At 36.7% G+C, this 17612-nt stretch overlaps 1 protein-coding gene across 10 annotated transcripts in view; it reads right to left on the reverse strand.

Annotated features, from left to right (window-relative positions):
• Positions 1 to 17612, reverse strand: part of COBL (cordon-bleu WH2 repeat protein) — a 203364-nt gene that overhangs the window by 60550 nt on the left and 125202 nt on the right. For all 10 annotated transcript variants that reach the window (XM_038129018.1, XM_038129015.1, XM_038129022.1 and 7 more), the window contains one exon: positions 13903 to 14097. In XM_038129018.1, coding sequence (XP_037984946.1) covers positions 13903 to 14097 — 195 coding nt within the window. The remainder of the gene's footprint in view (positions 1 to 13902; positions 14098 to 17612) is intronic.

Genomic DNA, 17612 nt, shown 5'->3' on the forward strand with positions numbered 1-17612 from the left:
ACTGCCCCCTTCAAATTCCCACTCAAGTCAAGTTCTCTCCAGCACTTATGAACACCAGCCAAAAGCCCCTGAATTTCAACAATGTAAAAGCATGAAGAAGGGAGAAGAACAAAGTGGTACCACAGTGTCAATCAGATATAACATGGCTCTACATCAAGCTATTGCCCGCAAGTGTCAAATTTTATTATCCAAAATTACAAATAGATTCTGCTATGAAGTCTTGTTTGAGGAACCCATCATAGCACACTGCTTGTTAGGCACACCTGGAAATGTCAGCAACGTAGAGCTGAGCAGGACTCAGGGGTTGTCTACTGGGTCTCAGGAGGTGAGAAATTATATTCTCATTAAGACAGGCATACTGCAAAAAAAAAAAAAAGAGATGCCTATTTCTCCAAGTGACCTATGACAACTTTAAAGAAGATGGTGCCAGACTTTTTTCAGTGGCGCCCTGTGACAGGGTGAGGAGCAATGGCCATAAACTGAAACACACAAAGTTGCACCTCAACATGGAGAAGAACTTCTTTACCTTGAGAGTGGCAGAGCACTGGAACAGCTTGTCCAGGGAGGTTGTGGAGTCTCCCTGTCTGGGACAGAACCCCTCTGGATGTGTTCCTGTGTAACCTGCTCCAGGGCACCCTGCCTTGGCAGAGGGGTTGGACTGGATGATCTCCAGCTGTCCCTTCCATCCCTAAGAATTACACGATTCTGTGAAAAATAGCTTGAAGTAGCAGAGAACATTTTTTTTAAATTACATCTGTGATGTTTTCCCTTATTTTCTTATTTGGCTAAACAATGACAATGCTATTAAGCCATAGAATTAAACCTGATTGACACAGCACACATTTACTTTGTTAATTTTTCTATTCTGTAATTTTTACCTTTTTAATTTAGGATCTATGTAAGGTGGAGTTAGAAACAAAGTCTGAAAAGTGATGCAAACCCAGTTTCTAAATTAAGCACAGTTCTAGGGTCATTTTTCATCGCTCATTGAATGCCAACTCTTCAGAAGTCTTGCTGCTCAAAATGATCTTTGTCTATTAACTTCCCCTAAATACCGTGCCCAACAAAGCCTCATAATTACTTGACACATACTTTCTTCTTTAATGAGAGTTAAAGCTTACGATGACATCAGCCGGTTCTATTTGTCTCAGACTTGCAAGCCAGATGAAGTTTACTTACTGAGCGTTGCAACCCTGCCAAAATTCAGGGCTGCATAGAACAGTATGTTCTGGCCCTAATGTCTTGCCAGTTTTCAATGAAGTGCTTGACAGAGACCACATGTGGAGGTCAAGTGATGCTATCATGATCTCACCAGATGGTAAGTTGTGGTATCATTCCCAAGGCAGGTAGTATAGTCTGTTCAGAAACAGTTGGCAACTGAACCATGAACTCACAGCCAGAAGCAACTGGATTATTGCAAAAGATCAAGAACACTATTGATGCTGGAAAAAAGACTATTCCAAGAATTCTTCTTGCACATAATTCAAGGATTCAACTCTCACGACATATGTTTTCTTGAAAAAAAATCGAAGTCCTCCTGCCAAACAATTCTTGCATTTTTGCATGATTATTATGTTATGTATGTTAAATTGTAATGCAAAGACACTGTAAGCTTACCTTGCTTGTGTTCTTGCATTTATATTAAACATCACCAGGTAACTCCAACTTTGATGTCAATTCAGAGGTTATAGCTACCCAGGTTAGAGCGCAGGACTGTAGTACTTTTCAAAAAACAACAGGAAATAGACCATGGAGAAACCTTACAAAATTTTATAATTACATTCTCCAATCCCCCTAAAGTAACAGCCTATCCAAGTCAAATTGTGAAGCACTCAGCACTTCACAAAGTTCAGCCTTCAGTTAAAGCAGGTAACCAATTAAATCACTACTGAACTGACATTGTTTCTATTTCCTGGACGAAGTTGCAAAAAACCTATTTCTGAAACTGCAAAAAAACCCACATAGTGGATTCTTCTTACAATGTAAAAAAACATAATTTTAAAGCAGACCTCAAAAATTAAAGTTCTTCTGGTGTAAAACCTGTTAATTGACTGTGAACATTATCTGAGTAAAGATTTTCTCAAAGGGGTGTTGCAAAATGTGTCTTATCTCCAACTGCACTTCTGAGAGGCTGTACCTTCTCACTAACACAAAAACCTCTACTGAAATTCTGAACTAGCTCCTAGTTCTTACTGGCCAAGCTTCAGGAAAAAGTATAACCAATTGTAGTTAATCGCTTCTTGAACTGAGAAAGCTCAGACTCCTTTTAAATAATTCATCACACTGTGACACCTTACTCTATTTAAAATTACAGGAAAAAAGAGTTGAAAAAAAGGAGGGAGAAAAAAGCTGTTGGAAAATAAGTTGGCTGCCTAAAAAAAGAGTTGCCATTTTATTAAAATGCTTTCTGCCACTCTCTTTTTTTTAATGAGACACATGCTGTTAGTAAATAAATCTGCAGTAACACAAAGTTGAGCATTAGGACCAATAAAGAGGATGGGTAGCAATTTGGACTGAAACAACAGAATTTCTTTAGAGGTATACAGAAGAAAATTCTGTAAGACATTATTAAAACACAACACACCCTTAACTGCTACTCTTTAGAGATGTTGAGAAAGTAGTCACTACACTGCATGTATCATTTAAGCTGTAGTTTTTAATAACTACATTAAAAGAATTAATGTGTTTAAGTGTGCATACACCAGAATTAATTTTTGGAGCTGTTTCTATCATAAAAAGAAGTACAAATTACTCCCTTTCTCTAGCAGCTTTTTTTAGCCTTCCTAAATTTCATGCTTTACATGATAGCAAGATAAGCCTTCAGCCATCATTGCACTTTACTCTTTTCTTTTAATTTGGCTTGCATCATTTATCCAAACCAAAGTGCAGCTGTTAGCTAAATTAAGCATCCAAACTGCACAGCAAACATTATCTGATGTGCTGTCAGCTGGCTTTATCTTTGCTGTCTGATTATTGTTTTGTAAGACATGAACAAGTCTGGATATTTCTCATTCAGATAACTGAATGTCATGTTCAAAGTTCTTTAAAAATGAACAGAACACCTTCAAATTGGAAATGAATTGTTGAGTTTTAATTTCTTAGTCATTTACCATGGTATAGAGCATTTTAAAGACCACAGGTTTTTTTACTACTCACTCTTGTTTCTACTAATTGGTTCTGTACACCTTGATAATGGTCTCTACAATAGGATAGCACTAGCCCGGTTCAGCTCCAGTGCAAATATGAAACACATAAAACCTTTCAGGTTTATGATTGCTTACAGAGACTATTGTTTCTATAAAACTTAATGTGTGTCATCGCAAAATTTTATGTCTTTGAAGGGCAACAGTTTGTACATGGGTTTTTTTGACAAGGCCATTAAGTGAAAGTCATTAAGAAAAGCTCCACCCTTATACACTCTTAGAAAAATATTGCCAAAAGTGGATAGACAGAGGGAATATCCAAAGAGTATTCTATCTCCTTTCTATCTCCTGAAAGGTAGAAATATCATCATTTTCTAAGTAAAATAATAGCACTGTCACTGCACAAGACAGAAGTGTCTCAACCGTTCCTTCCTTAGAGTACCTGCAACCTAGAGAATATATTTGGCATGCACCTGGATCAGATACTGATTTGAAATGCAAAGGGATCACATCTTTCATGCTGCTTTTTATTTTGTCAGTGAAAGGCACATGTCCTGTAGAGTCCACCGGACTCACCCATACAAATCACCCATACAAATCCCAGCCATCTGTAATATGAGCTGTATAAGTACATCTCAGTATTTTGAGGAGCAGCCCAAGGGGCCTGCAAATATGACCCTCAGAGTCCTGTGGGGTTCTTTGGTCCTGCAGTCACACTACCACATCATAAAATGCATACCGGCAAGTTGCTTTAGGGTTCATGGTGCAAAATTCTTATTGATCCTATGATTTACTGGCAAAACTTCTAGCTTCATTCTGCAAATGCAGCTCTGCATTTAGGAACATAAAACAAAGACTGATGACTGGGAATAGCAATCAGAGGCAGCTCTTTCTGTTTTTAATGAGAAACATGTTTTTCTGGTCATCAAATTACCACTGATAAGAAGACCTAGTGAAGTCATTGTGTATGCTGCCAGTGACTTTTCTGGAGTGATATCAGATTATATGAGACAATCATTTGGGTATGACTCTCTTCAGTATTCTCCAAAAATAGCTGCCTGTGTTAGATCAAGGGTTCTGCCCAGGCTTCTTTATTAGACTGTGGCAGCTACCTACAGGACAGCAAAAGAAGAGGAAAGGTATGTTCAATAGTACCTTCTCCCAAATACTTTTGTAGCCACCAACCAACTTAATTTTAGGGACTTCCTGATGTGATTTATCTTTCAAAATTCATAATGGATTTGACATCCTTACAGCATTTGTTCACTCTCCTCTTAGGCTCATGTAAACTTTTAGTGTCCATAAAAACCTTGGTGGACCAAGTAAATGAAGACCCACATGCTTTGCCTTTGGGAGTCTGCCTGTTTCCTATTAGCTCCAAATGCTCTTATAATGGCTGGCTGAAAAGTCAAATCTTTATCCATAGTCTTCAGTGACTTTTTCAAGATGAAGAATCATGGTTTACTTAAGTTGCACCATTGACCCTGTACTAAACTACTCCACACCTTTGATCACCCTTGATGTTCTTCCATGAGTCTCATCCTATTCTGCAATATCCTTCTGAAGCAAGGAGAGCACTGTTGTAGTATTTAAGATGGCATAAAAAAGCTTACAATGTAGTGGTGTAATAAAACTATATTTTAATCCACTTTTCCTCTCCTAAAATGCTCTGAATTGGATTTGCTTTTTTGATTGCTATTGAGCTTGGAGATGACTTTTTTCAACAAAAAATGTCTTCTGATCCTAAGATCTTCCTAATCAGTTTCTGCCAGCAGAGAGATCAGTATTTTACAAGGTCTTAGGAAAAATTAAGAGTGGTCTTTTCTCATGTATATCACTTCAGCCTTCCCCACATTGAATTTAACTACTTTCATCTGCAAGTGCTCCCAGCACTGTCTCATAAGGTCTAACTGTTGCTCTTCACACTCAGTCTTGGTCCTTGCTATCCAGATAACTCAAGTAGGAGCAACAAAATTTCTCACTGTTTCTTTTTTAGGTCATTTCTTAATAGATCAGCATGGATGGTCAAATACTCCAAGGCTTCTGCAACATTTCACCACTACTTGAGCAGATCATTTAGTCCTAAGCTGCAATCTCTCTATTCTTTCGTGTCTGTTTATTTAAGAGTAAAATGACCTTATTTATTATGGAGCTGAGATTTCGTTTCCTTATGAAATTCTTGATGAGGGAACTTGGAAGCTTTGTGGAAATCCAGACAGACTGTATCAACTAGATCACTGTATCACTAGATCATCTGCTTGCTGAATACATCAACAGCACTGTAAGGGAGTTGTAAAGCAGGGTTTCTCTTTCACTAAAGCTACATTTACCCTATTCACTATCTTTACAAAGATGCCAACTGGTTAAATTCTCTATTATATTTCCAGAAATTTTGCCAGTAAATAAACCACCTAAGGAGGTGTTTTGTGATTGGGTTTTTTTTTTTTTTGTGTGTGTGTGTGTGTTGTTTGTTGTTTTGTTTTTGTTTTTTTTTTTTACTTTTTCATTTCTCTTACCCTTTCCAAACAGCAACTATATCTTTCGCCTATTTTCTCTGAATTTCTTCATGCCAGAATGTGGCATTGGCAGCATTTAGCAGTATTATTCAGTATTTTTCTTCTCTATTTCTTTGCTTGTCATAGTAGAAAGAGACTTACTACAGACACAGTTATTTTATACAATCTTTCCTACTTCAGGTAACAGTATAGTCTCTGGTGCATCATCTTGAAATTACTTCACACACCTGCTGTTCAGACAAAGGAACTACAATGTGCTCCTTAGACAAAGAACTGAAGTGCACCCCTTATCTCTGTTATTGGACAAGAATGATGGTCATTATCTGTCTGTGCCAGACCACTTAACCTGTGAAAAATGTCAAGCCAAATTTAACTGTTTTATCATCCCAGACTAACAGGCCAAAGACTCTGGCCAAAGCATAAGACAAAATAAATTATTTTTATATTTTTCTATAAACTGAGGCAAAAGACCCCATGACACCCATAAACTCTACACTTCTATAGGAATGCATAAATAAAATAAATTAGCTTCTAACTAAAATTTCAGGCAGAATGACTGGAAGAAAAGCAGTTAAAAAAATGGTTACTAAAAACCTAATGGAAAATTTTTGTAATTACCATGCAGTATTTACAGCTTTGTACATTCAAAATAAGTTATATTGATACATGAATTTGATGTGAAACACACAAAAATAAATATTATCTCCATTATTAATTGGTTTATCAATAATTATTTGTTTATCTGTATCAACAGAGAGATACACAGCTGCTCTTTGACCTTATCAAAATATTGCCCCATGCCAATTATCTAACAAGTAGGTCCTCAGCCTCTTAATTTGGCATCATACAGCAGTAAAAAGTGCACTCCAGCACCCAATATTCAAACTGTAATACAAAAAAACTAGCTTCCTTCTTTAAGGCTTACATAACTTGGGCATTTGAACAGTGCTCCAGAGAAAGAGCATCTTTAATAAAGATTCAATATCCCTGCCCTCATCAGAAAAATGCTGTTGAGAGATATCACATACTGCCTGAGAATTCTAACAAGTGCCACAAAAACTGGAGAAGATCACAGCTAACACTCATGACATCCTCAGTTAATGAACAAAGGCAAAGACACTTCTAAAAATAACATGCCGTATTCACATTTCAGGCCTCTGCACAAAAAGAAAATTTAAATCAGAACAATTGAAAAGGCATATAAACTCAGTCATTAATTAACTTTAAATCAACATTTTAAACAAATTAAAAAGTCAGTCAAGTGTTCTTCCTCCTCCTTCTGAATAAATCCTGCTTTCATGTTCTCAGGGAACTTATAAAAACCTGAGAAGTGACCTAGAAGATACAGTAGGTTGTAGAAATAAAAGACACATTTTTAAAAACAGCTTTTTCCTACAGCAAAATCTGATTCATTGCATCCTTCCTCATAATGTGAAAAAATGTATCTGTTATTCTCAAAGGAGACTTCTGGATGCTCCACAGAAAAAAAAAAAACCAACCCACAAAGCAAAACAAAAATACATTCACAGAACACTTAAGGGAGAAAGGAAATGTGTCATAAGAAAAAGGTTGAGAAGACCTCACCCAGAAGACCTTTGAGTCAAGAGAAACCTCCCTTCCTCTCTAAAAGATGATAAAAAAGCATGCATTCATATCTTGTTGACTTCTAGTAGACATTTCTGGTTTAGGTGTAACCTATGAAAGGGAGATAAGTAATCTGAAGCCGTCCACCCTTTTGTTGGATTCTGGGTTTCTTACTAAAACAGAATACATCTGTCACATGTCCCCCACGAACTGCCCATTATCTTGCACCTTATACAGAAGAAGTGAAATAAAGTACCAGGTAGAAGGGAAGAAAATACCTATAGCATAAATGTATCTTGCTGCAGTAAGTACAAAAACAAACCCCTCCAATACTTTTAATACTTTCTATAAAAATTAGGATCTACCAACCAGGTAAATCTAAACTAATTTGAAACTGTTCTTCTTGGGACACAGGACTCTGATCAGAGTGAAATTTAGTCAATAATAAATTACAGCAGAAGCACAAAAGAACAAGTAGATGAAAAGAAGCCAGTATGAGTACCATGCTTCTATAGGTGATGTTAATTAAGTGGGTTTTAGACAGCTGGCTACAATAAATCTCAGTTCTGTAGGAAGCTGCGGTAGGTGTTCTCATTCAGCTGTGACTCTTCTGTCCCTCAACTTCCCACAACTGCAGTGACTGCTGTTATCATGCTTCTCTTAAAAAATGTCAAATCTCTCAGTCCAAGAAAATTTATGAGGAAAAAAAGCTGCTATCCACACAAACAAAGGTTCTTCCTCAAGACTTGGCTGTTTCTCAGAGGGAAAGCCAACTGCAAGAGTATTATTATTATTATTTGAAATATCAGATTTATTAGAAATACCCAGGAACAAGGCAGATTCAAGACTCACAGGGCACACAGACAGAGAGCTCTACTGGTGGCATCCATACTGACACAGATGTACATGGCAAGAACTTATTCTGCACTGCTCTACAGGATGCTTTGTGTCCATGGCTTTAAGGCTTAATTTGCAGCTACAGGGAAATATGTCATTTGGAAAACCTGAGGAGAACAACAGTAACAGTGTGATTTCATATCAATCAAGATTATCCTCGCAGCCAGCTTACCACAAATCCATGGTATTAGATTATACAGAAGCTAGGTGGATGAGTGGTTACGACTTTGTGCAAAAATGCATGAAAGATGACTGTGCAAAAAAACCATGCTGTGCTGGGGGAACATTAGTGGAAGAAATTCTTGCTTTGCTCAGATTTTTGTATTAACAACCTCAATTTAAATTCCTTTGGTGACAGAAGGTGGCACATTGGAAAATAATATAATATTAAAATCACAGTGACCAGATACTGAGTTGCTGAGCAACCAGACGTAGCTTCTGACATCTTAAAAGTTCAGAAAACATCAAGCTCCAAAATCAGCTTCCTAATTATGGACAGCTGAACTACCCATTTCTAAAAATCCTGGCCACCATTAAAAAATATATCTTAATTCTAAGGAAGATTATGGGTCACAGTTCCAAGCAGCTTCCAAGCTGTGTGCAGCATACACACATACAAAAGGGGAATTTAAGAAATGAAAATTCAGGGACTGATTCTAAAAATTTGGATGAGTCTACACTTTAATAACAATTTGAAAAAATTTAGTATGTTAATTATGATCCCAATATTAAATTATTCATACATTTCCTTCACTGCCTCTCCTTTAATTTTACTGCTTGACGATTATTCTGTGGTTCTTGCTGGCAGAATGAATTCCAGGTATGTTCTCACTATATTCTGTGCTCATCTGCAGTGTCATTTCAAGTGTTTCAGGGTTGCCTGTAGATAGGTACAAATTCAATGGCTTCCAGAAAGGACATTTCATTGGAGTATTTTTCCTCCTTCTAATATGCTCAACCAAATAGGGAGGACCTAAGTTTTCAATCCCTGGTGTTTTCTATTTATATTGGTTTACATATAAAAGGGCAGTAAATAGTACTGTAGCAGGAATTCTGCTGTGAGAAAAGCAACCCTACAGAAAGCATGAAAATGCTACCAAATGGATAGAATGCCTAAGCCAGGGTCCTGCCAGCTCTGCAGCACTCCTATCAATGCCTGCCAGCAGAATCATCACTCTTTCAAGTGCAATATGCACTGGCAGCATACTTTGCAGGAGGCTGTTATGTCCAGCATAGAGGGAGAGGAGCACCCTGTGTGGTGGTCAGTATAAGAGATCATCAATGAAGAAGGCAAAAACATAGCAATTACTGAAAATCTCTTCTACATAAGCAAGACATTTGGAAAAATTTTAGTGTATTTCATTTTCTCCGGGAAATATATGAAAATGTCATATACATTTTTTAACATTACAATAATTCTCTGAAAGCCAAACCTCTCATTTAGGCATAGAATTGGTTTATTTTAACTATGGACAATGGGAAAGAAAATTGCCAGAAATTATGAGAGTAAGCATGTGGCTTTCTTTTGGCTTCTTGCCTTTTTGTTCAGGTAAGACTCTTCAACAAGTAAGTTATGAGAAAATGTCAGCCTTGATCAAACACTGGGTACAAGCATTCTGCTCTAAAATATGGTCTTGACAAATAATTCAGAGTCAACAACCATCCTAAGCAACACAGCTTTGAGCTCTAAATGGAGAAGAGAGGAATGTAAAAAGCAGGGCAAAACCCCACATTAGCTATACACATTAGTTTGTCTATAGCAACATACAGGAGACAACACAAACACATAAATAAATCTGAAAGTTGTGTTGGTTTATAATACAACCTTCTAAAAGTGTGAGTCCAGCTCTTCACCTACTCTAAAAACATCAATAAATTTTTTTATTTAAGTCCACTGTCTTGCCATATAACAACTAAAATTAAAGTCTGGGATACAAATGGTAGAATGCTGCATCTGGTACATTGTTCTATTAGTACAGGAATTTGACCGGCTAGTAAAAAAATCCCTGATGCCTCCTGTTACATTTTTTGGTTCTTCTCATCTGAAAATGGTAGCAGTTGAATTAACACACAGTTAACAGTCTACATGTTTGATTTCTGACATTTGAAGTTGATACCACAGCTTTTATACTCATGAAGGCACTGAAGAATCCTTATCTAACTCTGTGCTGTTTCCAAAAAACCCTATGAACTTTTTCTGAACAAACCATTGCATTTTATAGACAAAGCTCTTGAAGCAAAGCCCAAGGTTGACTTTATCACATCCCTCACTCCAGTCTCTGTATTTTCCCATAAATGTTAAAAACCAAAAAAGTAATTATTCCCATAAACTAATTTGCCAGCGCACAATACTCTTGACTTCCTACATACTCAAATAACTCAATTTCACAGTTCCTTCAGGTTCTTCCAAAAGGGTATTTTTTCCAAGAAAAAGACATTTCTTTTACACATTTCTTTTAGGGAGAGATCACTGAATAAGCCTCTAAGGAGATGCCTGTAATTCTGTCAGATTTCACATGTGGCTTTTCTCTGTGTACTCTGTCTACAATGTCATACTCATACAGGTTTTCTCTTATATTTTCTTAATACAGTGCATAATTTTTTGGGGGTGGGGGGCAGAAGTTCTGCTAGCACATTTTCTTGAGTGCTGTGACAGACAGAGACGTCACAGGGAGTTCAGTTTTAACTCACCCTTACATTGTTCTGCTCTACTCTTTGGATTGTGTGGGCCCTGTGTTGCAGCTTAAGAAAGAAGACCTCCTTGTTTCATGAGCATCAAACCTCCTGGATTTTGTCCTGGAATTGTTATATACCCTAGCCTTTTGAAGATTATTTTTTCAAGTGACTTCTCATTATTCTAAATAGCATCATTTGGAAGAAGTTTAAGAAAAACAGGGGTGAAGTCTCCAGGGAAGAAATCTGTAGACTCCTTTCTTTGACTCTGCATTCTTTTGCAAACTACTTAGTGCATGTTCAGCACACTCGGAACAGACATGAATATTTTCTAGGGTAGATTTAAAAGAGTTCCAGAGGAAACACTACCTTTAAATAGATATGGAAAACTAATGTTGTTGCACTAAAAAGCAAATAACTTTACTGCAGGGGCCTTATCCACAAGGAGATAAATTATCCTAAGCCCTACAGGAATAAAAACTGTAAGACAGTAAAATTATATTGCAATAAGTCCCCTATGCAGAAAAATGAGTGGAGAAAATCTAAATTTACAGCATAAACTAAAACACCCCAGTCTTCACACACATGGAAATTTCTGTTTGAGACCACAAGGCAGGGAAATGGGATATATGTAACCCCAGAGAATAATTTATACTTGGAACATAACAATGGGTTAAAAATAACAGGCTTATTGGTTTGGAAAGTTACAGGTGTTCATAACAGCTACAGTACTTTATTTCCTACACAATTTTATGGAACCAGACAGATAAAAAAAGAAAAAACCTTCTGAAAGTTCAGAATACTACCTTTTCATTTTCTATTAATGTGCTAGCTTCACTGGAAATAAACATGTTCCCCTTTTGCAGGATCTTCCTGTTAGTAACAGTTGCACATAAATAAAGTTTTCTAAACAAACATCTTATCTTTTTATGGAAGGAAGTCCATTAATAAGGAATTGACGTCCTTCCTTGAAAAAAAAGATCAGTGCTAATTCTTTCCCATAAACTAAAGAAATAAACTTACACTCTGAGATTTTTTACTCTATTTTCACAGCAAACTAGCTTGTCTGCACGTAGATAAAATTGAACTATTTGGGCTTTCTTATAAACAATATCTCCGTTGCTACTTTGCCCCATAATACTGAATAATGAATTTCTTCCCTTAGTTTTTGATTGCTTCATGGAACTTGTGTTTTATTTCAATTCTACTCCACTGCTGCTCAAACATGACCGCCTTTGAGCAACTTTCAGCCTGGGAGCTTTAGAAACCCACCATAACTTTCTAACATTTTGACCTATGCCATTATTTCCAGAAAGATGTCCTTTACTTAACAAATGCAACCAAATATACTTTAGCACCTCTACTGTGGTCTTCACTGACTTTGTCAGCTACAAATGATAATTGTTTTGCCCAAAATGAACTTTGTTATGGAAAATCCTCTGAAACAACCTTCATCTGCTTCCCTTCTTCACCAAAAGTTTTCCTTCAAATTCCTAGAGAATTTGAAGTAGATACTGTACTGTATACTACTTGCAAAAAATAAAGCACAGACTTTTCTACCTATGGCTTTAGAAAATCAGCATTTTAACCTATTTGCAATGCTGAAAATAGAAATGTTAGTATGTTTAAGGAGAGTTTATATTTGCAGTGTAATTGTACATCACAATTTAGAATCTCAATGCCATACTGCAAGCAGAGCAGCCAAAGAGAATGGCAGAATAATGTAGTCTGTGATTACCATACTAGTTTAACTTGGGAGTCAAAATGCCATAGTATTTTTGTATGAAAAGATCTATTTACCTTAAACACATTAACTCTGGGGGATGCAAGAAACCTCATAGAAATATTTACACAGGAATTTCAAAAGGAAATTTTAAGAAAAAAATTGCAACAAGTTTTGCTAGAAAAATACTGTTATTTCTCTGCAGCTGTGTCTATAAATAAGTGCTATTTCAAGGCATCTACCCCAATTTTGAAAGATGAAACACTACTATGTTCCAGCAATCACACTTAGATAACCTAAGAATGGGAAAATGAAATTCCACAATCCTTTACGAAGAGTGTGCATCAACTTTACTTACAGAATGCTTCACTTGAGAAGGTGTTTAACATATGTCCTAATGTAGATAAATAAGAGAGTGACAGGGAGTGAGACTGAGCTCCAGGCTCCTCTCCTCTTCCTCTGTAGTGAACTCAAAGATTCCTTTCTGACTCCATTTTGTACTAGGACAGTTTGCTTTCCAAAATCAGTCTGCTGTATAGTTGACAAGCCCTGAGCAGGTAAGAGTCAGTCCACACTACACAGCTTTCACGATATTGGTTCCTTGCACTCTTCCTTGGCATCCATATATAACTTTATATACCGATTTCTACAGTTTACATTTAGACTACTATACTATTGTTGGTGGAACTAGAAGACTTGTGCAGGTTTAGTAACACACACCTGAGTGCCACTGTAAAAGCAGAGCAATTTCCTCTTCCCTTAGCTCTATACTTTTCAAAGGCTTAGGTCCTCAGAAAGGTTTCCCCCCATTTCTGTTTAATTCTCAATAATGTACTGCGGAACAGTGACCTTTTATAAAAACAAAACCAGAGCACTGCTTTAAAAGGTCACATAGTCACTCAGAAAACAGAGTAGATATTCTGGTATCCCATGGCAGCACTGGAAACAGGGATACAGGTGATAACTTGACAAGTATCTGGACAAAACAGTATGCTGAAGGCTTTTGTCACTCGATAGAACTTTCACCTGTTCTCCAGGACTGCCCTGGAGTCAGTAAGGATACCTTATATAGTTTCCAGCTTTTCTGCCTTACTTTTTCTTTACCCTCCTTCTCTTAGCATATTTCTTCAGAAAACTTTTCAGATTTAGTATGATTCATGACAGGGCAGAAAGCTCAGGGCAGTCTAAAGAGAGCTCAGTAAATGTGTACAAAACACTAAGACCTGTGATAATTTTATCTTGTAAGATGGGAGTTTTGGTCAGCTGTCGCTAACGGCTTATCAAAATACCTGTGAATGACTGCTGAACGAATGGATGGTACCCAGCACAGCAAACAAAGGAGCCCATTCAGCAGTGGCACTATTACCTGTGCTGCTGTCCTCTCTTGTCCCCTCACTTCCGTGTTCGGCAATACTGGTGTTGCAACTGGTGGAGGAGGTGCTCTGCGCTTTTTCACTTCTGGGTTTGCTGTCATTCCAGAGATGTTACCAAGGGACAGTGATGAACCCAGGCTACTGGAACGAGAATTCACCGAAGGGGAATTTGGTGCTGTGGAAAAACCCTGTAAATGGATTAACATCTTGGATTAACATCACTCTTTAAAAACAATGGGAAAGAAAGAAGAAAAACAAGACACATCTGGTTACCGTTTAAACAATGATATGAATAATCATGTATGTTCCTCTGCCAAACCTGCTGAATTGCAAACTCTAACTTTTGGAAACTTCCAAAGGTCAACTGGAACAAAGCTTACAGGCAGCATTAATAAGACAGGAGGCACGATAAGCACCTACTGTGGTTTAACAGTAGTATTGATGGGAATACTGCTGCTGCTTGCTAGTTAAAATATAAAGTTCAAATCAAGACTCATAATTACAGTTATCCAAATGCATTTGCAGTTGCATTTAAATTACAAGTGTTACACATTTCTGGAAGCAAGATTTACTCTTAAATGAGAACACTGTATTAATAAAATTCTGTCAGTGTCTCAGGCTTGTCTATTTTGCCAGATTTACCTGAGTCTTCTCTGCAGATTTACAGAAGAGAAATTCTGTTACCATTACACTATTTCAAATTTACATGCACAATCACGCATAATCACTTACAACTTACTGAAAACAACTATTTAACTTGGTGAAAAGAAGTCCTACTGACAGACACCATTCTGGGTTCTAACAGGCCCAGATGAAAGGAGAAACAGAAAATTACTTCAGTAATTCCTAACTGTTAAAAATTCCTTTAGTTCTCACTGAAAACTCAATAAAATCATTGGAAAAAGTTTAATGGATTTCAGAATCTTAAGATATTTTTATATTAATATACAAAGAGAAACATATGCAGTCACATAGCAGCAAATCTACAAATACAAAAGATTAGAACTAGGATTCCTTGAAAATGTGCATTTTAACTTTCGTTTTTACCCTTAAATTCAATACCTCTTTTTACTCTGCTAATAAAAATCTTGCAAAGAGATTCCCCCCCCCAAAAAAAAATCTGAGTCACCTTCTACTTTTTTAATTAAGAGAACCTTCCATATTAAACTGAAGATTTTACTTTTTAATTAAGTTATTTGACTGTAACTTCTTCCCAGAAATATCTTCTGTGGAATCACCACTGATACCACTTCACCATGACCTGGAGCTGAATAGCTCTTCTGGAAACACAGGCTGATGAGCATGGTTGATAATGCTGTTCTTATCACAACAGAACATGCTACCACAATTTCAAAACTCTCCCATCAAGGACATATAGCTCTCTGGTGGAATTTTGTCCAAAACCACAGAATACATACTGGCAGGAATCTTAAAGGCCACCCCAAATGCCATTACATTCAAAAAAAAAGAAAGACAATTTCCTTCCCCAAGTGCCAACTGCAAGCTTAGGTAAAAATGAAAAACACAGGCAGCAAGATTAAAAACAATTAATTTCATTTTAGGACCATTGAGGAAGCATTGATAAAGCATAAAGAGCTAAAAAAAAGCAATGCAAAAATATGTATAATACAGGCTCCTTTACTGCCTGGGAAAGTTTCATGTTCCATAGATTCCTGTGTAAGTAACTGAGATGCAAAAAGATTTGTGCCTTGTTCTGCATTTACCGTGTGTGTGATGCCAAGTACTGACCTAGATGCTTTTGTTAAGTTTTATGTTGCATACTGCACAGCATGCTTCAACTTGGAATAATGTATTTAGCACAGTCTTCTCTGACTGAAAGAAGTGTTTGCTGCATCTTTTTCATCACCAATTTCTCTGAATTGAATGGCATCAATAGCACCTTTACCCTTCTAGGAAAGAAAGGAAAAAAGGTTGAAGTAGAAGGTATTGTTTAAAAGATTAGGTATAATCTTCTGGAGAAGTAGTCTTGTCTTGGCCCTGTACCTTGGGCAATAGAAAAAATAATGATCTCATCTGTAAGCTGAAAGTTTTAAGTCATTATCAGTGTGTACTGTACAAGGTCCTATCAAATAAAGTTTGTTTACTCCTACAGAAACAATGCGTTCATGGAGGGAAATAGAGTTTCCTCTTTTCACACATTTACAAAAGATCTGAACAAAAAAATTTCAAAGTGGGTTCTGCAGGTATGCTTTGACTCTATTAATCCTTTTATCTCTTCTTCTAGATAAAAGGGTGGAGAAATTTTAGACAAAGATGTGTGAAAATAATAAAAAAAGCCCTAAGACTTCCCCCCTAGCTCTAAAAATACAAAGTGCTGGTAAGACGATAAACCGTAACCAGTTTAAAATGAATATTCAATTTAACTTGTGGCTGAAGAGCTATCAGAATCCTTTTCCAAGCTACAGGTCATTGGGAAGGAATACAGTGATGAACAACTAAGCAGTTTAAAGCTGCTTTGTCCTGTTTTTAAGCTTGGATTTCCTAACAGAAGATATGGCGGGGGGAGGGAAAGGTAATACTTCAATGACACTATAAGTAGTTTTTAATAAAACAACTTGAATGATAGAAAAAAACCACAGCCTTGCAAATTCATCTATGTTTTCTTTTCCAAGTACAACCTTTATATCAAGCCCATTATTCCATTACTGAGCATTTCAAGAATGCTCATGTAAATACACTTGCCCTAGAACAAAAAACTTGCCACAGCTTCCAGGGGAATGGAATGAGGACAGTTTTGAACTAGTTTTGAAAGCCCTCTCATGCAGCAACAAGAGCTTTGCTTAACTGGAGTCAGACCTTCAAATTCTCCCATGTATGTAGTTATTTTCACTAGCTTTAAGAGAAAAAAAACCAATCCTAGACAAAAAACACTGACACAAGTGATTATGACATGTCTTTTATTTTTTTAAAACTAATACCGAGAGACAACACCTAACCCAGCTTTTATATTTTATGTTGGGTTAGACGCAATGCAGTTTCTTCCTAAATCATGGGATTTTGGAGGTTTGTTTTTCAGGCAGTTTAGCCAGGCAACTATTAAGAGCATACAACATTAATCAAGCAAAATTGCAGGGACATGATATACACATGCCAAATACTCTAACCATCTCTCATTTCTTGTTTTTCTAATTTGTTATCAAAGAACCAATTGAATTACTCAAATTACAGCAGTGCAAGTGAGGAAAGCCAAGCTCAGGAATTGAAGCCAATGTTGCTGGCTAAAAAAAGTCAGCTCTTATCCTCTGTTTCATTTGACAAACAGGTTAGCATGAATACTGTGTTTAGATTCCAAATCAGTTCAGAGAATCCATGTGCTTCATAAGAAAAAAAAGAAAAAAAAGGAAAAAAGAAAAAAAAATCAATTAAAAAAAGTCATGGAAAGTAATTATATAAAGAGCTTTCAAAAATGTCTCTCAATTTGCAAAATCACAGTCTTTGTTAAGCCACCAGTCTTGGAGCACTTTGCTACCAGTTCAAACAGCAATTAATTAATGTGAACTAGAAAGAAAACAAAACAGTTTGGTTTGGGTTTTTTTTTTGCCCCCTGAATTAAAGCAAACCCCATACAAACCCAGATAGACCAGCATAGGTCAGGTTAGACCCTAGCTGAGCATAGGTTTGGAATATGTACTGAAGCAAAACCATGGATTAGTCCATTTCAACTCCATGAAGACATCAAGAG

The sequence above is a fragment of the Motacilla alba genome, chromosome 2 (assembly GCF_015832195.1).
Source record: "Motacilla alba alba isolate MOTALB_02 chromosome 2, Motacilla_alba_V1.0_pri, whole genome shotgun sequence".
Classification (NCBI taxonomy): domain Eukaryota; kingdom Metazoa; phylum Chordata; class Aves; order Passeriformes; family Motacillidae; genus Motacilla; species Motacilla alba.